General features: G+C 38.7%; 1 protein-coding gene across 1 annotated transcript; it reads left to right on the top strand.

Moving 5' to 3' along the window:
- Nucleotides 1–124: 124 nt before the first annotated feature.
- Nucleotides 125–21,183, top strand: bag4 (BCL2 associated athanogene 4). The gene is made up of 5 exons (XM_067413208.1): nt 125–494; nt 10,579–10,698; nt 10,789–10,980; nt 11,191–11,448; nt 18,685–21,183. The coding sequence occupies exons 1-5, from the start codon at nt 357–359 to the stop codon at nt 19,168–19,170; spliced, it is 1,194 nt and encodes a 397-aa protein (XP_067269309.1). The 5' UTR covers nt 125–356; the 3' UTR covers nt 19,171–21,183.
- The last annotated feature ends 1,902 nt before the right edge of the window (nt 21,184–23,085 follow it).

The following is a 23,085-nucleotide window of genomic DNA, read 5'->3' as shown; positions in this document are numbered from 1 at the left end:
CACTGAGACGGTTGTTTAACATTTAAGAAAAAAAACTATTCTACTTCCCATTACTAATTTTACCTTTGTCACGTGGGTGTGTCGTCACCCTTGTGCTCGTCTCCTATTGGCCAATTGAATTGTCAGTCAAGGCGCGTCTGCTGGCGAGTTGAACTGAATGACAGCGCCGTGCCTCAGTGTATGTACCAAACAAAATGGGAAATATATCCAGTTGACGTACTCTAGTTGCAGCATATTGTGAAACGTGGTGGTAGATAACTAAAGACGCGTTTTGAGAAGATCCGTTTCGGTCTAAATCTAGCTGTGGTTGAGAGAAGTGAACTTAAGACAAAAAGAGTTCGTGGGTTTAGTCACGAATGGCTTTCGATTCAGTTGGCAGCGACAGAGTCGGAGGTGAGGCTGCGTGGATCATGCATCAGCAGATGCAGTCTGATCCCAAGTCATCCTGGCCTTCCAGCTACAACTCGGAGAACAATAACTGGAACAACGGCATGGTGAGTCTTTTGTCGTCTGTTACTGGTAGAGGTCGCTAGGAGAAATAGCATAGAAGCCGTTACAGCATTTCTAACGATTTCTTTCGTTCGCTCACACGGCAGTAACAACGAGCTGGACGCCACGGACTCAACAGTATGGCCCTCAGGGTTTGTTATTAAATCAGGCAAAACCACATGCTTTCTGTCTTGCATGCTCGTTTTTGCATGGGACAGTATTGTTTACCAGCGCAAATGAGTATGATTGCTATAGAAACGTTTTGACGTGAAACTGTTGCAACCCCTTACACATGGATTTATTCACAACTTGTGTGGTCCTACCTTCGGGGTTAAATACCTTTTAAAAGGCGGTTTGGGTGAACTGGACTGTGTTCTCATTAACTCTGGTTTCTTCCCTTGATAACTTCTACTTGAGCCTGGGCATTGACCTTTAACACTCACTGAATCTGAGTAAGTTACAGACAAAATGTGTGTTTCTATACCACCCAGTATGGCTCATCCTCATCAGATAATAAAACGACGTGTCAAATACACTGTATTGTCAAAAGTTTTGGGATGCCTGCCTTCCCATGTACTTTAATGACATCCTATTCTTGATCCGGGTTTAATCAACTCGGTTTATTTATAAAACACTTTCATAGCCATTAGAATGGACCAAAGTGCTGTCCATAAATAGTAATCATAGTAGAAAACCCCAAATATAAAAATAAAATTCATACAAACATAAAATATAACAAAACATAACCAAGAAAATAATGCAACCAATCACTCACAGTTATCTATGGAAGCCCGTTTCAGCCACATAAAAAAAGAGTAATTGCGACTTAACTCAGATTTGACTTTTTTCCCCTCACAATTGTGTTATAACCTCGCAATTGTGTGACATAAAATCACAATTCTGAGATATAAACTTGCAACTGTGTGATATAAAATCACAATTCTGAGATATAAACTTGCAATTCCTTGATATAAAGACAGAATTCTGTAATTATAAAGAGCTATAAAGTCTCAGTTGCGTGATATAGTCACAATTCTGACTGAGAAAAAAAGTCAGAATTCTGACTTTATAACTCGCAATTGTGAGAAAAAAGTCAGAATTCTGATTTTATAACATGCAATTGCGACTTTATATCTCAGAATTGTGACTTTACAACTTGCAATTGTGAGAAAAAAAATTCTGAGATAAAAAGTCGCAATTACTCTTTTAATTTTTTTATTTAGTGGCGGAAACGGGCTTCCATAGTTATCCGACCCAATCAAACACTGTAAGCTTGATAAAATAAGTGAGTCTTCAAGTCCTAGTTTAAAAACATCCATGCTTGATAAAGATTTAATATGTAATGGCAACACATTCCAGAGTGCAGGAGCTGTGACAGAAAAAGCACAATCTCCACTCTGCCTCAAACAAGACCGTGGGACTGATAGAAGCATTCTCTGAGAGGAGTCCAGGTGACGTTGAGATTAGCACGGGATCAAAATATCCTTTATATACTCTGGAGCCTTTTCATGCAGTGCTTTATAGATTAACACATTGTATTGTATTGTATTGTATTGTATTGTATTCTATATTTTACAGGTAACCAGTGAAGAGATAAAGTTCAATACATCAATAGAGCTGTTATATGATCCCATTTTCTGGTATTTGTTTAGATTCTCGCTGCAGCATTTTGGACATGGCATGCTCCAAGTCCTTACTTAGGATAGGTTTCAGTTTCGATAATTTTTCGATAAAGTCCCAGTCAACCGGAAGTAGCAAGTAAGGTTTCATCAGTGCTGTGACATTTTTCCAAGTGAAACTGAATATAGAGGGCAGGGTTTTACTTTAGAGCTCCTCCTCTCCATCTCTCGGTCATAGCAGACCAATGGTTGAAGGGGAGTGGTTAAGCATTTTCAAGCCTAAGATGTCAAACTGACATCATCTGAGAAGGAACATCGTTTCCAGACCGCAAACTTTTCAGATTTTGATTTAAGATTACTGCAAAAAACTTTTTATTTTATATTTTTATTTTATTTGTATTAACTTGCACAGATTAATTGTTCACCCAATGACCTATAATGGTTGCAAATAAAGTAAATAGTGTACATTTTGATTTCATGAGGACTGTAACTGGAAAAAAAAAATCTCAAATGTCAAAATCGAAAATTACTCCAAGGTCACATGATCATTAATAATATTTTTTTAAATTTTCAACAAAGCCATTCCCAAGCTGTTTTTTCTTAAACATTATTAATGCAGTCTATAGTTGACCCACACTTTGCAACTATAACAGCTTAAACTCTCTTATGGGAATGCTTTCCACAAGGTTTAGGAGTGTGTTTATGGGAATTTTTGACCATTCTTCTAGAAGCGACCCATTCTTTCACAAATGTTTGTAGAAGCGTCTGCATGCCCAAGTGCGTTATTTTATACACCTTTGGCCATGGAAGGCATTCATTTTGAATTAATGAATTTAGAGTACATGGTTGTTTTAAAATGTGTTTTCCATTTATGATTCTGCACATCACACGCGTTAAATGTAGTAGCCATTTGTTTTTTCTGGTGTTTCTACAGTTAGTCTTTAATGGAAAGAGTCCTGAAAAAATACTCACGTAAAAGTATACTTTCCATTTAATCAATTAAAAAGGTACCTGTTCAAAAAACTAGTAAGCGTAAAAAAAAGAGTAGCTTAATTAAAGGTACTCATGAGTACGGATTCTGCAGATTCTACCCCCTTATCATAAACACTGTAAAGTGCAATTTTAAAATGTAGAAACACATATCACATACTGTAATTCACGTTAGAGCATCTAAATCCTCTAACTGTTTCAATTTTAACTTGGAACTTTTTAAAATGCATCACATATTATTGATTTCCAAAGCAACATGGAAATAGTATTACAGAGATGAAAAGATAAAAATAAGTTATTTTAAGGTAACTTCCAATGTGACTGGCACTGAGTTTGTGTAGTTGCAGACAATGTTGCAGCCGGCAAATTAGGTAGTGGATTTAGCCACGTTTCTGTCTGTGTGTTGTAAAGGGCTGTGATAGTAAGTCGAAGGTGTATAATTCTACCATCATGTTTCTCAGAATACCAATGAAAAACAAGGGATGAAATAATCAATGGTTGGCTGCTCTGAACATAGATATCAAACCACCAGTAGATTCAATCAAGACATTTTATTAATATTAATTTAAGTTTTACAGTATATTGAACGCTCCGAGCGAGCTGTGCTGTGGTAAACATGGAACTTTTCCTTGACATGAAACGGTAAATAATCAAACCAATTGAAGAAGTGCATTTATCCTTTATTCATGCAACATCTCTTCAGTCAGTACAGTGACCTACACCTCAGTAATGTTTCTAACGTTAAATAAAATGAGGCATGGTATGCTAACTGTTAACTGTTAATTAAGCTCTTCAGTATCACTTGTTGAAAATACACAGGCGGGTATGCTGAAGCAGGTTTGAATTTGAAATAAACTTTTCAGGACAGTATGTCCCGAGGAGCAAGGTTTAGGACCTCTGGCTTAGAATGTTTGTCATTATCAACTTAAATGCGCAATTAATCTACATAATTACATTTTTATTATTTTCTAACTTGAAAAATGTTTTTGCACAAGTATACACTCGCTAAATGAAGGTGGACTGTATGAAACCTATCAAACAAACAAATAAATAATGGTTATAAACGAGCTAGTTTTATCACATCACTGACAGAGATGCAGTATGGGCCATCAATAATGTGTGTGCTGAATTTGGTCCTCTAATTTCAGTACATTAAGCCATGGCAAGCTTTTTTTTCCACATTAGAGTTTCAGAATATCCCAAACATTTCACAGCACACGTTGCATGCTTGCTCACACTAAACTCATCAGAAGTCAAGCTGCCGACTGCTGTAGGACGTGTACTAACAAGAGAAAAGGTCTCTATATGTTCAAGTTAATAAATGGGAGTGGGTATTCCTTGCATTATAAATGTGTTATTAACAATGTACGCAATACCCAGGGGGGACTAAAATGCTGGGGGGGGGGGGGGGGGGATGCTGTTTCATGCATACTGAGCTTTTTACACTGTTAAAGACTTGGATTCATATCCTAAACATGGACAAAGTTTCAAAAAATGAATTGGACGTTTGATGGAGTATTACTGTGTCAAAAATACTTCTTCCAGTTTCTCACAAGTTTCGGAAAGTTTTTTTTTTTTGAGTATGGAGTATAATATGGACAGTGACGATCGTACCAGACCGAAATATTGTGTAATCTGAACCTGGCATAAGCCTGCGTTTAACTTTTAACTAACACTTTTAAACACACTCAGAAACGTTCCTTAGCACTTACCCTCAGAGAAATCTTAACTGCCATTTTAAAATCTGTTCAAATTAATCAAGTGGATGAGGGAAGATTATTTGGACAGACCCTGGACTGCTTGATTTTTGACCAAGGGAGCACTTCAAGCAGATCCAAAGACCAAAATGCAACACGATTGTGATGTCACAACAGCATCTCACAGTGCTCACAAACAATTTACTCACACACCATACACTATTCAAACAAAAAGTAGTTTACAGCTTTAAATTAGATAGATTAAACAGTTTAGAAGAGTTTCACTGAAAACAACATGGCTCCATAGCTGATTCCAAGTGATCAAGGGCTTATGGCTTTCCAAAGTGTGATGTGGTGATTTGTAACTGATAATGGACCTTAGATGCATGGAAGAACCTTGTAAAATAAATAACGCACTTTAATATTTTGCATATTGTTACATAAATTTGGTCTTTGAACATGCAATAAAGGGGGTGAGGCTATGTTGGGCTAGCCTGACAAGCCAGACCCACATCAAGATGTTTGGTCTGGAAACTCACCATAGACAGGGCTCAATCCGAGGGGCGGAATAAACGGTTGTCTTTCAAACTCCCTCTGCACGCGATAGGATAGCGCTACACCAACCAGAGCAACGAAGGTGAAGCAGAGCTCGCTGACAGATTAAACATTCGCCGTATCCGGTCGGCTAAACACCGAACACATCTTCCCTTTTTAAGAATGACTTCAGTGCCGTTGTTTGTTCTTTTCTCAGAGAAAAGCTTAACTCCAAGTCTTCCAGAATCGCAGTCAAAGCTGATTCGAAAGACCGCCGCCGTTCACCAGTTTCTGTATTTACTAGAATAATAATAATAATAATAATAATAATAATAGATTTTTATTTATAATGCACTTTTCATTCCGAAGAAATCTCAAAGTGCAACAAGGGGGGGGGGGGGGGGGGGTAACAAAAAATGAATAACATGTAAACATATAGAATACTACAAACAATCAACCAACACAAAAAACAGAACAGAAACAGAGCTGATGGTGAACAGAAACAGAGCTGATGGTGGAAGTCTCTGTTAGCTCCGCAGCACACTGTGGTCCACTCCATGTTTTAAATTTCTCCCAGCGGCAGTGTCCTGATGATGTCGTCGAGGCATGACAGCTGAAGACCAGATACTAGAAGCACGCAAACGCAACTCGGCCGGCGTCATTATGGCCCCGCCCGCCGACTCTATACACGATGTGATTGGCCCGTCCAGATTGTGAGGAATACAGCTCAGAAGGGTATTGAGAGTTCCTAGACGACACTTGCGGGCAGATTAAATTTGCTGCCGCTAGGGTGCGTCTAGATTTCTAGGCTAATGTTGGGCTGCTTTAGAGAAGATGCAGGGTTGTAGTAGTGTTGTTTGCATGCCATCGAAACTCTGCCGTATTAGACAAGTCTTGTAAACAACTCTGGTGTTTTGTTGTTGTTTAAAAGAGTGATCAACATAGTCTTCATGTACTTCCGGCATTAGATCCGCTGAAAACACAGTGGATTAATTTTGTTTTTGAAGAGAATGCACCCCCATATACCTAAGTTTGTTTATGCCTGCATGCATCATTTTATACCAGACTGGTTTGTGAACAAGGGTCAATACAAAGAGACAATATAAAACACAGATTTTGTTAAAGTTGTTACATAAGGATGTATCAGTACTGGCTGTTCATGATCCAGCTTATAGAGGTCACAGCAGTAATGAAAAGGAGAATACACACTTTATTACAGTTCATAAGTTGTTTTACAGGTCATTATTTAGGCCATCATTCAGAAAGCATCCGCTACAACAGGCTTGTACTAATAGTGGATAAAAGCAAGATGACAACTTAAGTTATAACTGTAATTAAACTAAACTATACATGTTCTATCTCCATGCAGCATTTATTCTCTGGCTCTGTAGGCATCATTGTCCATCTCTGGTTCGAACTGAACACAGCTGTCTGACAGTTTCTGAGATTTTCAGTGTGTGAGATTGTCCTGACACCAGAGCATGTGCTCTTGAAGCTCCACCCTTTTCTTGAAAGTGGGGGGTGTTAGCAGCAGCTAATTTGCATTTATAGCTATTATTGCTCACTACCCAAAAGTGGCAATTTTAACATGTTAAAATTATCTGAGGGGTATTTTGAGCTAAAACTTCACATACACACTCACAACATCAGACTTCACAACATCAGACTTATTTTACATCCTTTAAAAAGGGACATAATTGATGCCCTTTAAAGGTGCTCTAAGCGATGTCACACATTTTGTCATATACAGCAAACATCTCCTTACTATCTGCTAGCTGTCTGTCCCCTTAACACACTGTAAAAAACATGATCTCTGTAGTCAGCACAACCTGGCCACGGCAACAAAAACAAACTAGTGAGGTCCACGAAACATAATAAACAGTGCCCTAGCCAATAACCGACAAGAATGGGGGTGGAGGTTTGGGGTTAGTGCGCATGAAGGGTAGCCTGACAAGCCAGACCCACATCAAGATGTTTGGTCTGGAAACTCACCATTGACAGGGCTCAATCCGAGGGGCGGGATAAACGGTTGTCTTGCAAACTCCCTCTGCATGGAGTGCACGCAATTGGATATCGCTACAACCAACCAGAGCAACGAAGGTGAAGCAGAGCTTGTTGACAGATTAAGCTTTCGCCGTATCCGGTCGGCAAAACTCACAACACATCTTCCCTTCTTAAGAATGACTTCAGTGCCATTCTTTGTTATTTTCTCAGAGAAAAGCTTACAGTGCCTTGCGAAAGTATTCAGCCCCTTTGAACTTTGCGACCTTTTGCCACATTTCAGGCTTCAAACATAGAGATATAAAACTGTATTGTTTTTGTGAAGAATCAACAACAAGTATGACACAATCATGAAGTGGAATTGAATTTACTGGATATTTCAAACTTTTTTAACAAATCAAAAACTGAAAAATTGGGCGTACAAAATTTTTCGGCCCCTTTACTTTCAGTGCAGCAAACTCTCTCCAGAAGTTCAGTGAGGATCTCTAAATGATCCAATGTTGACCTAAATGACTAATGATGATAAATAGAATCCACCTGTGTGTAATCAAGTCTCCGTATAAATGCACCTGCACTGTGATAGTCTCAGAGGTCCGTTTAAAGCGCAGAGAGCATCATGAAGAACAAGGAACACAGGCAGGTCCGAGATACTGTTGTGGAGAAGTTTAAAGCCGGATTTGGATACAAAAAGATTTCCCAAGCTTTAAACATCCCAAGGAGCACTGTGCAAGCGATAATTTTAAAATGGAAGGAGTATAAGACCACTAAAAATCTACCAAGACCTGGCCGTTCCTCTAAACGTTCAGCTCATACAAGGAGAAGACTGATCAGAGATGCAGCCAAGAGGCCCATGATCACTCTGGATGAACTGCAGAGATCTACAGCTGAGGTGGGAGACTCTGTCCATAGGACAACAATCAGTTGTATACTAGACACAAAACTGGCCTTTATGGAAGAGTGGCAAGGAGAAAGCCATTTCTTAAAGATATCCATAAAAAGTGTTGTTTAAAGTTTGCCACAAGCCACCTGGGAGACACACCAAACATATGGAAGAAGGTGCTCTGGTCAGATGAAACCAAAATTGAACATGGCAACAATGCAAAACTTTATGTTTGGCGTAAAAGCAACACAGCTCATCACCCTGAACACACCATCCCCAGTGTCAAACATGGTGGTGGCAGCATCATGGTTTGGGCCTGCTTTTCTTCAGCAGGGACAGGGAAGATGGTTAAAATTGATGGGAAGATGGATGAAGCCAAATACAGGACCTTTCTGGAAGAAAACCTGATGGAGTCTGCAAAAGACCTGAGACTGGGATGGAGATTTGTCTTCCAACAAGACAATGATCCAAAACATAAAGCAAAATCTACAATGGAATGGTTTAAAAATAAACATATCCAGGTGTTAGAATGGCCAAGTCAAAGTCCGGACCTGAATCCAATCGAGAATCTGTGGAAAAAACTGAAAACTGCTGTTCACAAACACTCTCCATCCAACCTCACTGAGCTCGAGCTGTTCTGCAAGGAGGAATGAGCAAAAATTTCAGTCTCTCAATGTGCAAAACTGATAGACACATACCCCAAGCGACTTAAGCTGTAATCACAGCAAAGGGTGGCGCTACAAAGTATTAACTTAAGGGGGGCGAATAATTTTGCACGCCCAAATTTTTAGTTTTTGATTTGTTAAAAAAGTTTGAAATATCCAATAAATTTCTTTCCACTTCATGATTGTGTCCCACTTGTTGTTGATTCGTCACCAAAAATTACAGTTTTATATCATTATATTTGAAGCCTGAAATGTGGCAAAAGCTAGCAAAGTTAAAGGGGGCCGAATACTTTCGCAAGGCACTGTATAAGTCTTCCAGAGTCGCGATCAAAGCTGATTTGAAAGACCGCCGTTCGCCAGTTTCTGTGTTTACTAGAAGCACTCACGCGCAACTCGGCCGTCATTATATTAAGCCCCGCCCACCAACTATACACGATGCGCTTACAGCTCAGAAGTGTATTGAGAGTTGCTAGACGACACTCGCGGCAAATTAGATTTGCTGCTGCTAGAGTGCATCTAGATTTCTAGGCTACATGAAGGGGTGTGCGTGTAGAAGAGAGAAGCATAAAGAGGGAAGTTCGAATTATATGATTTTGATATGACTGACACACGACCAAAGAGACGACATCCTGGTGAACAACTTGCAATGAAAAGGGAAAAGGAGAAGGAACGTACAAAGTCAAATTTACATCGGAAAAGCCTTTCAAAAGGTGGCGAGAACGCTGGCGGCAGGAAGTAAGCACGGAGGGGAAGAGGAGGGAGGGTCTAGCTAGCCTCTGTTTTGTTTGACAACACTTCGAACGTCAACAAGAAGTTACTCCACCCAGGATTGCTTAAAGGTGCTCTAAGCGTTTCTGGGTGGAGTAACTTCTTAAATTCTGCATCTCGGAGTTCTCGAGATGCAGACTTGCAAGCGACATGAAGTTTTATAAATAAAGTTCGGAAGGAGCCACCCAGACTTCTCGCTTTCGGCAGGTTCCTATGCCAGCCGGGGATACGGGGGAGTTCTCTGGGTTTGGGGAGCCCTTCCTTTACTTTTGCATGCCAAATAGGCTTATTTTACTATATTCGATCATTTGTAAGTGTGAACTCGAGAAAACAACTGCTACCTTATTTTGTTTTTATTTATTTATTTCAAATATTATTTTCTGGCATTTTTACCTTTTCATTATAGGACAATGAGTGGGGAGCTAAGTGGGAGAGCAGGATTTAGAAAGGTCCATGAGTCAGAACTCGGGTCACGGGTCATCTATGCTGCCCAAAAAAGCTATCGACACTGATGAAAGGACATTATTTTGTTTTTGTATTTACAACGTTTTATTCTGCTTCATTCAATGCGTATTGCCTGTACATAAATGAACAAATATATAAATCCAAATATTTATTGCATTAATGAAGAAAAGGCTCTACCACCTCAATGTACATTGTCTTTGGGTGGATTGCCAGCAACGGTCATTTTAGGATTGTTTGTGATTTAGTTTTAGTGATCTAGGAGTCCTCTTGACTACCCCTAATTTTTCACAGATTTGGGAGCTGGTTTAGCTCTAAAATGCTTTGTGAAATACTTAGAGCAAAAATTTTGGAGTCCAAAAAATTAATACTGACCTACCCATTATTTTTAAAAGTTAGGAGCTGCTTTTAGCCCTAAGATATTTTCTGAATACGGCCTTCATCTATTAACTGTCTACTCAATTTTATTTTAGGAATCTCAGTATCCTGGCTACTCAAATTATTGGTACCCTCAGACACACGCAGCAGGACCTTACGGGAACTCATACCCACCTGGAACAGAGGTCAACGGACAGGCACCGTATAATCACCAGGTACTGCCGACACTTCATTCTTTTGCAAGACCTTCTGTCAGTTAAATACACAGCAAACTTATCCCACTTCACTCTGCTGTGCCCTTTCAGGCAATGTCAGCTTATCCCAATGGGGTGTACAATCCAGGACAATACTCTGCGAGTATGCTACATCCTTCCAATCCGTTCTACTGCAGTGACCAGGTTCCTTCAAGACAACCTCAGTATCATAACCAGACCTGCCCTGAACAAAATGCGAGGGGCTCGGCTCCTCCCCCTTACCCTGTACCTCACTGTCAAGGGGTAAATTCTGTTAGTTGGTTTTGCACCAAGTACATTTTTGGGTCGATTGCAAATAATAATTCCCGTGATTAAGAAAAGGGAAGAAACAGTTTAAAAAATCTAGCATGTGCAAATTTCTTAGCATTTTAAATACACAAAGTTTTTAAACTACTTCTTTTTTCTACTTCTACTTATTTACATAGTTCTTTCTGGTCTTCTTTTTCTGCTTAGGCTCCTGGCTACCCAGCAGGATCTTATGCACACTATGGAGAAGGATGCCCTCCGAATGCCCCCTACCCCAACCAGCAGCCCCTGCTCTCAAGACCCCAGCATGAAGCCTGGTCCCACTCTGGAGGGTATGGGCCTACACCGCCCCAACAGCAGTGGCCGTCCAATACCCAAACACCCCATGGCCACTATGGAAACCATGTAAGACCACCTCACCCCCCACCATGGCAAGGACCTGCACCACCTCCGTATGAACACAAGGTATTTGTGATGTTTTAAAAACATGTATTGTTAACTTCAGCAGTAGCATAAAAGTTATATCGCAAATTTCCTGCTGCTGAATAATTATTCAAAATTTGGGCACCCAAAGCAAATGTAATAACATTTGATGCTTTTTCTTTAAGATGATTTTGATGCTTTTAAGTAAAAAGAAATAGAGCACCTCCTCCTGCCACTTTAAGAAAAATCTTCCCTTTGTTTTTTCTTGGAAACTAGCACTGGTGTTAAAGGGGGCCTATTATACTCCTTTTTACAAGAAGTAATATAAGTCTCTAGTGTCCCAAGAATGTCTGTGACGTTTCAGCTCAAAATACCCCACATATAATTTATTATACCATATTGTAAATGTCCATTTTAGAGTGGAAGGAAAAACATGGTGTTTTTTTTGGCATATATCTTTAAATGCAAATGAGCTGCTTCCCAGAAGAGGGTGGAGACTTTACAGCTTGTGCCTCTTTAAAAAAAACTAAGATCTCTTTCGCGGTCACACTTACGTGACATTGCAGTTCTTCATCATAAAAGTTTATTATCTGCATGCGATTTAAAGCCATATCAGTTTAACCCTCTGGACCCTAAGGCTAATTTGTGGCCCTGAAGAAGCTTGACATGCTCTTACATTTCAGTTACTTTAAAGCATATTAATGGCCAAAGCCTGATTACACTGTATTCAGCACAAACAGGCCTACAGTAATATGTGAGCAACATGTACATAAAAGTTTGTAGTTTTGAGAAAATAATGTTTATGTATAGTTTTTGAAAAAACAAAATATTATATCACTGAAATAAGGCCATTCAATGAGGTATGTGACGGGGAACTATAATGAATGTGAGGAGACTTAATGATTGCATGTATTGTTTGTAGCTTATTTACAAAATCACGTTTAATTTAAAAGAAGTAATTTGACTATAAATTGTTTGTACATAAAGACTTTACACCTACACTATTGTTCAAAAGTTTTGAATCTGTATGTAAAAAAAATCTCTTCTGCTCACCAAGGCTGCATTTATTTGATCCAGTAAAAACAGTAATATTGTGAAATATTTGTACAATTTAAAATAAATGTTTTCTATGTAAATATATAGTAAAGTGTAATTTATTCCTGTGATCAAAGCTGAATTTATCATAAATGTATAAATGTCTTTATCATTTTTGATCATTGTAAGGCATCTTTGTGAATAAAAGTATACATTTCAATAGATTTCTATTTCAGATAAATGCTTTTGTTTTGAACTTTCTATTTTATAAAGAATCCTGAGATAAACTGTACACAAATGTTTTTAATTTTTTTTTAGCAGCAAATCAGCATATTACGATGATTTCTGAAAGATCATGTGAAACTGAAGACCGGAATAAATAGCATTTTAAAATATATCCTAATATAAAACAATTATTTTCAATTATAAAATACTTTTTGTTGTAATTAATGCAGCCTTGTTAAGCAGAATAACTTTTTTTTGAAAACAGAAAATCTAAAACTTTTGAACAGTAGTGTATACTTGGGTTTACACATGAAAACAACGCAGAGCAGTGGTATAAAAAAAATCAGGGCAAACAGGGACAGTGCAAGATGAACAAAAAACTCTCTATTTAAGCGTGCTTATGGCGTGTCTACATTTAAAATAACGAACTTGCAAAAAAAAATAAAAAAATGTGAACAGTGTTCACTTAGTTCAGTGCATACATAATTTATTCAGCAAGGATGCATTAAATGTATTCGAATAGAAATACATTGTAAAATTATTACACAATAATACTGTTTTTGCTGTATTTTGGATCAAATAAATGTAGCCTTGGTGAGCAGAAGATACTTCTTTCAAAAACCTTTTCTAAATCTTACCGTTGTCAAACTTTTGACCGGTAGTTAAATAGCACAATAGCTGCTTCTCATCTCTATCACCTTATCCTTCCTTCCTGACCTGCATATTCCCCTTCCCAAAGCTGAGCTTTGGTTGATACAGTCTTTGCAAACTGATTGTTTCTGCTGCTAATTTAACTTCTATCGTAACACAGCTGTTTAGTTAGCTAACTTAAGCCGGGTGCACACTGTGCGATTTTGACCACGATTTGGCCGTCTGGGACAAATTTAGCAAATCCTAAAAGATTCCTCTGATCCTAGGCTAAAATCTGACGTCTTTGGTCGTTAGTTTGACATGTTCACCGGCAGCCGATTAATGAGCGCTGCGATCAAATTTTACCTCAGACGAAATTCTGGCAGTGTCAGAAGATTTGGCACACAATCCTGCACTGTGACTTCTCCTACGACGACAGTCAAATATCTCCCTTTTTCAAGACAAACTATGACCAAAACGAGTGCTAGAGATTTCTTTGTAGCCAGCATTTCAGTCCCGCGTGTAACGCAGTTCACTGTTACCGAACGCGTCATTCATTGATGATATGAACTCCGGGTGAGTTTTCTTGCGCGCGTCCGTTTTTAGCGCGCCTTCACTATCGTGCAGTCTGACATTAATGTCAACTGAGATCTTACAGTGTGACATGGCGATCATGTTCGTACAGTCTGACAAGGGACATTCGCAAAGGATTTTGAAAAATCGCACAGTGTGCAGGACCCTTTACACATCTCATCTTGCACTTTGTGACTGTTAACTAAAGCGTTGCGCTGGAATATGCGCTCAGCAGCTGTGAACATAAAGCCCGCGGAACGGTGTGTATTTTATTTATTTTTTTAGATTATTTGACATAAAATGCATTATATGTCACATTTACAAAAATGAAAATTACATTCTTTTTATTTTCAGTGGTGCAAAACGTAACCTATTTGAACAGACTATCGCTGTAGCCTTGGTTTTGATGACCGAACTTAGTTCTTGATCGAACGCAAAGACATCTCTAATTTGACAGTTTACCATCTGATCTCACTCAGTGATTCTAGGCTATGCAAAACAGGACGGAATCATGCAGAAATAAGACGTCATTTTGTTTTATTTGTTATTCTGGTAGGTTATACATTTACAATTTATATTTCATTACTACTATTACTGTTACTACTAATGAAACCAATCTCTGGGTGCCCCAAAAGTTCATGGGCCCTTAGAATCGTTCTTTTCGTCCGAATATTTTTCCCTCTTAGCTACGCCCCTGCATGTGGGTCTGGTCACCTTAAAGTTAATGAGCAGCCGCTTAAGAAACTGGACCTCTCGCAGTTTTCATATGGATTACACAAACAAAGAATATTTGTTTTTTATATAAATGACTTCATTTAGAAGTAGACATTCCAAGCTTTATAAAGAGATATCTGTCATGTCCGTGTGGCATGTTTTCTCTGAGTTCTTAGTATATTTTTTACAAGCATTTCAGAATGGACATCACAGACGGGAGAACGCGCATCCTGTTTATTTTCTTTATTTAGCGAAAAGCAGTTTAGCTTTTCGTTTTTATGTGTACATGAATAAAAGTAGACACTTTAAGCTTTGTAAAGACATATTGTTGTGTCAATGTCTTTGACAGAGTATTTTAAGTTGTTTTGCAATATCATGTAAAAAAATCCAGCAAAATGTGCGGGAGCATTCTTCGGGTCCAACTTCTGATATTTGGTTTTCTGAGCACACACCCGAAGCAAGTCTTTTTCAAGTCGTAATACTGCGCTTAAACTGTCAAAAACACACAGTCACATAAACGCAGTCCGTTATTTGTCTGTGACTGTAAACCAAAAGTAAAGAAATCACATGTGTATATTAGATCTGTGTATTACATGCGACTTACATTGCATTCAGAACTTTGAATGCAATGTAAGTCGCTTTGGATAAAAGCGTCTGCCAAATGCAAATGTATTAAAGGGATAGTTCACCCAAAAAATGATTAATTACCCCATGAAGTGTATAGGACATTCTTCTTTCAGACGAATACAATTATATTAAAAAATGTCCTGGCTCTTCCAAGCATATTATAATGGCAGTAAATGGCAGCCCAAAATTTGAAGGCCAAAAAAATGTATCGTGTGCAGCTGAACACTGTGTAACACTGATTATAGCAGCAGGCCTACTTTAAATCAAAGGATTATTTTGTATTTAGGAATAGTTCACCCCAAAAAAATTTCACTGGAAAAATAAAACAGCATACAGGTTGAGGGTTAGTAATGACTAATTTAGTAATGACTAATAATTTATAATTATTTATTATATTATTATTTTATAATAACTTTTGATAAACTATTAATGATTATGGTAGGTCATGGAAATGATAATATTACAGGTTGACATCTGAATGTTTGTCTTATAAATCATGCTGACATTACGTTCTATGACATGCTAGGTTATAATCGAGCTTAAGTTGGTTTTTTTATTGAGCTGCAGTGTTCATCTATATATCCTAATGCACATAATAGTGTGTATTTGAATATTGAATGATTAATAATACACATTGTCACATCTGTCTTTCAGAGTAAATGTGTTACTTAGATTTTAGTTGGACAAAAACATTTGCATGACATTTTACAAAGACAAACTATTGCTTCAGTCTGCCAGATATCAAACTTCTAAAGTGCATGTAAACGTACTGACTGGCACTTCAGCAAACACAAAGTGGGAAGGCTTATTTAACAGTTAAGAGATTGCTGGGGTCACCTCATGTCCCTCCCAAAGCTGATTACATAAAACTGCTTAACTCTTTCACTATCAGAACAAGTGGGTAGATAAGTTGCACGGGTATATTTGTGGCAATAGCCAGCTATATGGGTCAAAATTATTGAAATTTCTTTTATGGCAAATATAATTAGGATATTAAGTAAAGATCATGTTCCATGAAGATATTTAATAAATGTCCTACCGTAAATATATTAAAAATGGATTATTATTAGTAATATGCGTTGCTAAGGACTTAATTTTGACAACTTTAAAGGCGATTTTCTCAATATTTAGATTTTTTTTTTTTTTTTTTTTTTTTACACCTCCAGATTCCAGAAACCCCAAAAATACTTCAGTTTTATTTCTGTCCGGAGTCTGTGCTGTTTCTCTCCAGAAGTTATGAATAATATAAAATATATTTCTACTTAACTTATTTAAATTGGATTTGCAGGTTTCTCTTAAAGGGTTAGTTCACCCAAAAATGAAAATTATTTCATTAATTACTCACCCTCATGTCGTTGGACACCCGTAACACCTTCGTTCTAGCCTGACAAACCAGATCCACATCAAGATGTTTGGTCTGGAAACTTACCATTGACAGGGCTCAATCCGAGGGGCGGGATAAACGGTTGTCTTTCAAACTCCCTCTGCACGCGATAGGATAGCGCTACACCAACCAGAGCAACGAAGGTGAAGCAGAGCTCACTGACAGATTAAACATTTGCCGCATCCGGTCGGCAAAACTCCGAACACATCTTCCCTTTTTAAGAATGACTTCAGTGCCGTTCTTTGTTCTTTTCTCAGAGAAAAGCTTAACTCCAAGTCTTCCAGAATCGCAGTCAAAGCTGATTCAAAAGACAGCCGTTGGCCAGTTTCTGTGATTACTAGAAGCAAGCAAACGCAACTCGGCCGTCGTCATTATAGCCCCGCCCACCAACTCTATACACGATGTGATTGGCCCGGCAAGAGTTAGGCGATTACAGCTCAGAAGGGTATTGAGAGTTGCTAGGTGACACTCGCGGGCAGATTAGATTTGCTGCCGCTAGGGTGCGTCTAGATTTCTAGGCTACCTTCGTTCATCTTCGGAACACAAATGAAGATATTTTTGTTGAAAGCTGATGGCTGAGAAAGGCTTCAGATAGGCCTCCATTGGCATTCAGTACATTCCCACTGACCCATAAAAGGCACCAATGACGTAGTTACAAAGCCCATCTCACTACAGTGGCTGTACAATAATTTTATGAAGCGACGAGAATAGTTTTTGTGCGCAAAACAAATCAAAATAATGACTTTATCTGCCAAGATATTGTCTTCCGTGTAGGTCTCTGACGTGAACTCACCTGGAACTCACGTGATAGCGGTGCTCCTCCTCTTCCGGGTCATGTATTGAATGGTGGAGTTGCTTCATATTCTCGCGCATGTGTCGAGTTCACGTCAATAACCGGGTGGATAAAGTTGTTATTTTGATTTTTGTGCACACAATAACTATTTTCATCGCATTGTAAAATTATTGTACAGCCACTGTAGTGAGATAGACTTTGTAATGTCGTCTTTAGTGCCAATGGGTCTTGTGAGTGGGACAGTGGAAATATACTGAATGCCAATGGAGGCCTAATAAATATGCAGTTATTTTAGATTTGATTACTTTATTCAATTTCTGTACCATTCTGCAGGCCTGTACATTTATATTTAATGTACACATGACATGAGTGAGGTCAAGTTAAACATTTTAGTTTGAATTTTATTTTATACTGTGCATTTTTGCAATGTGCTAAATAAATATTTGCATAATTTGTAATTGATTTATTATTTGAAACTTTAATATTAATTTATGCAATTGCAATGCCTTGATTTTTAGTAAAGATTCACACTCATAGCCATAAATGCAGTGGTACTAATAATTGTCATAATTTTTTTTCTGTGTTTCGGTTTTCGGCCTTGGTTTCCTCTTTTTCAGTTTCGGCCAAGAATTTTGATTTTGGTGCATCCCTACCAACAATTTTCTGCTCGGTTTGTTCAGCATGCTTCAGAAGATGCCTAAACTAAGTTTCATTGTAAGGACTAAAAACCTTAAACTGGAAGCCATAAAAGACCACAAATCATCCGAATGCCACATCCTGGTAAAAAAAAAAAAAGAGCGCACAGAGCCCTACTCATTTAATGAAATGTCATCAGTTCATGGTTTGTGTGTGTATAAGAGAGAAAGAGAAAATGTCAGTATTTCATTGAGACTTGAGATTAAATAAACTGTTTAAGTATTGTAGAGCATTCATTTCCACATGCAGTTACAAATTGTTGGTTAAAAACATTGAGTTGGTTAAAAACACCAAAAAAGTTTATTTAAAAAAAGACAAAGAAGTAAATTTCCATCCCAGCTGTAAGACCTTCATTCATCTTTGGAACAGAAATTAAGATATTTTTGATGAAAATATATTTAGTTCATCTTCTTGTTCCAAAGATGACCGAAGGTCTTACGGTTTTGGAACGACATGAGGGTGATTAATTGATGACAGAATTGAAGTTTTTGGGTGAACAAACCCTTTCACGCATGCAAAACATGGTTTGTGGTTTTAGAGTTAGTATATTGTGTAATATATTGAGGATTTATTCATATATAAATTAATGTCTGTCTCTTAGGATCCACCATATCACAGTCAGCCTCATATGAACCCTCGAAACCAACCTCCAGGCTCCAAACCACGTGCCAGCACTCCAAACCCAACTCCGCCGCCCAAACCCACCCAGTTCAGCGCCCCACCTCAAATCTACAACAAGGGTCCTTCTGGAGGTGGAGGACCTGAGACCAAACCAGTCCAGAATGAACAACCTTCAATGTCTTCTCGCCCAGGGTCATCCGCCTCAGCCCCATTCAGTGATAATCCCGGCCTGGCTCGAGTTCAAATGGTTATGGCCAGAGTTCAGCTCCTCCAAGAGGACGTGGACGAGTTTGTGGGGAAAAAGACGGAAAAGAGCTACCGGTGTCTGGAGGAACTTTTGACAAAAGAGCTGCTGGAGTTGGACTCGGTAGAAACCAACGGGCAGGATGTCGTTCGGCAGGCTCGCAAAGAGGCCGTTCAGAGGATCCAGGCCATCTTAGACCGCCTTGAGAGAAAGGCTTTTTAATAACCGGGTGGATTGATGATGGTTCTGGATGTTCTTTTGTTGCTTTTTCTTTTTAATGATCTTTTCTCATGCTCATGGTCAGATAATATGATTTTCACAGTTTGGCAGTTAGTTGCATTAATTTTGTGGTGTTTTCGGGTCATGTATCCTAATGATGGTAATGTATTAGTTGAAGTACAGGCGCAAAATGTCCTAATCATTGCAGTGCCATATTCAAACCAGCCTTCTGCCATCCAGCAGTCTGACTTCTGCTCAAGTCAGACTAAGCTCACAAGTCTCATTGCAACACATCTTTGTTTTTTGTTTTTCTTAAGTCTATTCAGACTAAACGGATAAAACGGCTAATTCAACCACATTTTATTTTGAGGGTTATTTTTTGGTAGCACAACTTTTCAAAATAATAAAAAAGCCACCATTGCTCATTTTGCGCTTGCAATATTGTTTAGCACTGCTATTATACCAATACATTCATGATTTTATTGTAAAATATCTTGATTAATAAATAAAGGAAGGTCAGTTTTTGGTAACTCGCTCTTAATCCATGTAATTTCATTTTCTTTTGCTTTAGTTTTTTTATGTTTCATTCAGTCACATTCTTCATGGAAATGTATGTTCTTCTCCACTGTTAAAAGTGTAGCATTTATCCTCCCTGATGCAAAACTTGATTGTGCAGTTTCCAATTGAAATTATTTGATGTCATTGGCTAACTTTTACCGAGCAACTGTAAATGTGACCGCATCTGATTACATACGCTAGTTTTCCGTGCTCAATCATTGGTCTGTCTTGTCCAAACTGAGTGTTACAAACCCACAACCTGGACGGATTAGACCAGCTCTCACTGCCATCGGATCCATAGTTCCCCGCTACTATTTTTCTAGGCCTGTATCTGGAGTTTAAAGTCCCTTTGTAATCAAAATGGCCACTTTGTGGGGTTTACACCAATGTCAGTTAGCTTTGTCACCATTTACATGCCAGTGTACTTCTAAAGGTTGACAAACCTTCAGTACCACCTGCCTCTAATAAGCAATATCTAGTAGCAAATCCTGATTTTCCTAGGCTGTGATGTAAACTAGGCTATTTTATAAAAAGACGAGCCCTTTGAACTTGTTTTAATATGAAAATTGCATTCACCAAACCATTTCATGGGGTTTCTTAAATGTTCAATGGACCTGCATCTCAATGCACCTGTTCAAAGCACCTACATCTCAATTCACCTTTTAGTACAGGCCATCGTGTTAGCATTATTGTTTACATCCTGCAGTTTGGAGGACTTGGGTATTTTTTTTTTCCTTGTTTTTTTCTTTCGTGAGACTATTGCTTTGTAGCTGATTCAATGGATGCATCTGCGTCGGTGTTCAGGTGGCTGATCTGCAGGCCTGTTTACAGTCAAACAGAAGGCCTTTTTTAAAAAGACATTAAGGAATAATACAGTTTCTATCAGAAAGACTCGAGTGTGGATGCAGACTATGGACAGACCATCAGCACTTCTCCATGGAATAAAAGTTCCCTTTAAACTCACTGCATTTAATACTTTGCACCAAAGTCACTGACATCATGGACCGTCCAACAGGTCTTCCTCCTACCACAAGGATCTTATGTCTGTTTTGTAACCAGGAAAAACAGTGCCATAATATCAGCAGGTGCTTTTTCATACCACATCAGAGAAGTAATATAAAAAAAATGCAAATCAACTGAGCTCTGCATGAAGTCTCAGATTCCATGTTTATCTTTATTGTGTTTTCTGTTCTCTCTCTCTCTCTGTAAATGATCTCTTATATATAACGGAAATTGTTTATTAGATTAATCTTTACAGGAAAAAAGAAAAGTATATTTGTATAACGAATATATTGAAAACTCAATTCCCAAATAAGGACCAAAAACCTGCCTGCTGAAGTCCCCAATGTAATGCATGTTTTTGAACAAAAGCAGGGGCTGTTTCTCCAAAATGTTGTAGGACTGAATAAAGGTCAACTGACTGTAGGGTCTCTCATATTAAAAAACAAGACATTCAAATTATTGTGTCATCGGCTCTTGATATATCTTTACAGTAAACAATATATTAATTTACTTACATCTATAAATAGCTTCATTGTAATAGCTCAATTGAACAAGACCACTACCCCCCCCCCCCAATAATTTTTAAAAAAATTTTTACTTATTGCTAAAATTAGCTGAACTAATTAATTTAAATAATTTACGCTTACTGAGAATGATTTATTGCAGAATCCTAGTGTCCTCAAACAATTAGATTTGCATTTTATGAAATGAATATCCCAAGGTCAATTCTGAAGTGTACATTTTGTGTAAATTAAATACAATGTTGCACTACAATATTGATCATAGACAATGGACGACGTTTCTGGGTCATTCTTACCATTCAGTGCCATTATAGTTGGCTAAATGTTTATATAAAAAAGTTCAAATTTACATGATTTAATAATTTTATCTGAAGATTTTATCTGGCTTGTAACACTACAATAAAAATGTATTGATCCAGCTCAGGATTTTATTGTTGAATAATTGTGATCAATTTCTTCACACATGCAAAGACCAAATGTCCACCCTGTTACCACAGTTATTGTAATATTTACATTTTCTAAGAGCTAAAATGTCCCTCACTTTACCCTGCAAATGCTTAAACAAAATGTTCATAACAAGCATTATTGTTTGTTTGTACATTGTTTGTACAGGGGGGAAAAAGTATGTTAAGGCACAATGGTAATTTCAACATTTAGAATAAAAAAAATATTTAATTGGAGTTTTTGCCCTATTTTAAATAATTACATTTTCCCATTTAATTCCCTACAAGTAACCACAAAGATGCATAAAATTAGTTGAACTTATTTTATTAACATAAAAAGTAAGAGGGTGGACATAATGGGACTGAACAACAGGACATCACACCACTGAACAACTATATATATATATATATATATATATATATATATATATATATATATATATATATATATATATATATATATATATATATATATTGTGACGGGGTGAAGAAGCACATGACACGATAGTGCAGGTGAGTTCCCCGAAGAACTCACCTTGAGTGATGTGGTGAAAAAGTGGTAGAGTCGCTGGTGCTCGGCTGGTTGCTCTTTGTGCTGTGTTCCGGGTGCAGGGCAGTGTGGGTCCGTGGTCACCTCTTGTGGTGGTGGGCTGGCGATCACACGCTGCTCTCTGGGGGGACTGTAGAGAGAAGAGTTAGCCATGTCTTTTGGAGACATCTCTCCCCTTGCTGTCTGTCTCTGCCGCTTATGATGCGGGTGCCGGATGACGAGCAGCTGTGACCACTCAGCCCGTGATGAGCGGGTGCAGGTGCATCCGGTCCGTTTCCAGGGCGACGCTGATTGAGGCTTGCTCTCAATCTTGCCCCCCCCCCCCCCCCCCCCCCCCAAGCGTCGTCCTGTTCCTGTGGAGATGTGGGGGGGCAGCGAGTGGCCCCTGACAGACCAGCGAAAGCTCACCATATCCTGAAGAGACCGTCAGGGTTGGCCATCCCGGCTCGGTGTTGTGACCAGGGGGAAGTGGCGGCCCAGGAGGTAATAGCGGAGCTCCAGGACTGCCCACTTGAAGGCCAACGCTTCCTTCTCGACAGCCTTGTGCCGCTGTTCCGCCAGGGACAGCTTTTGGCTGATGTAGATCACCGGATGTTTCTCACCGTTGGTGACCTGGGAGAGGACAGCTCCCAACCCGGTGTCGGATGCATCAGTCTGCATCAGGAAGGGGAGGTTAAAGTCGGGCTCTGCCGTGAGGGCTGTCTTGACCCGCTGGAATGCCGTCTCTGCTTCAGGGCTCCAGGCCACCTTCTCCAGCTGCCCCTTCCTGGTCAGGTCTGTCAGGGGAGAGGCTAAGGAGGAGAAGTTAGGGATGAAGCACCGTTAGAAACCCGCCAACCCCAAC

This window comes from Pseudorasbora parva, chromosome 13, assembly GCF_024679245.1.
Source record: "Pseudorasbora parva isolate DD20220531a chromosome 13, ASM2467924v1, whole genome shotgun sequence".
Classification (NCBI taxonomy): domain Eukaryota; kingdom Metazoa; phylum Chordata; class Actinopteri; order Cypriniformes; family Gobionidae; genus Pseudorasbora; species Pseudorasbora parva.
The sequence above is the reverse complement of the archived record's forward strand: the minus strand, read 5'-3'. Positions and strand labels throughout refer to the sequence as shown.

Excerpts from the sequence above, each read along its gene's own strand:
- bag4 (XM_067413208.1), top strand. The coding sequence starts at position 357 with ATGGCTTTCGATTCAGTTGGCAGCGACAGAGTCGGAGGTGAGGCTGCG. Across the intron at positions 495-10,578 it reads ATAACTGGAACAACGGCATG|GAATCTCAGTATCCTGGCTA; the intron begins GTGAGTCTTTTG and ends ATTTTATTTTAG. Across the intron at positions 10,981-11,190 it reads CTGTACCTCACTGTCAAGGG|GCTCCTGGCTACCCAGCAGG; the intron begins GTAAATTCTGTT and ends TTTTCTGCTTAG.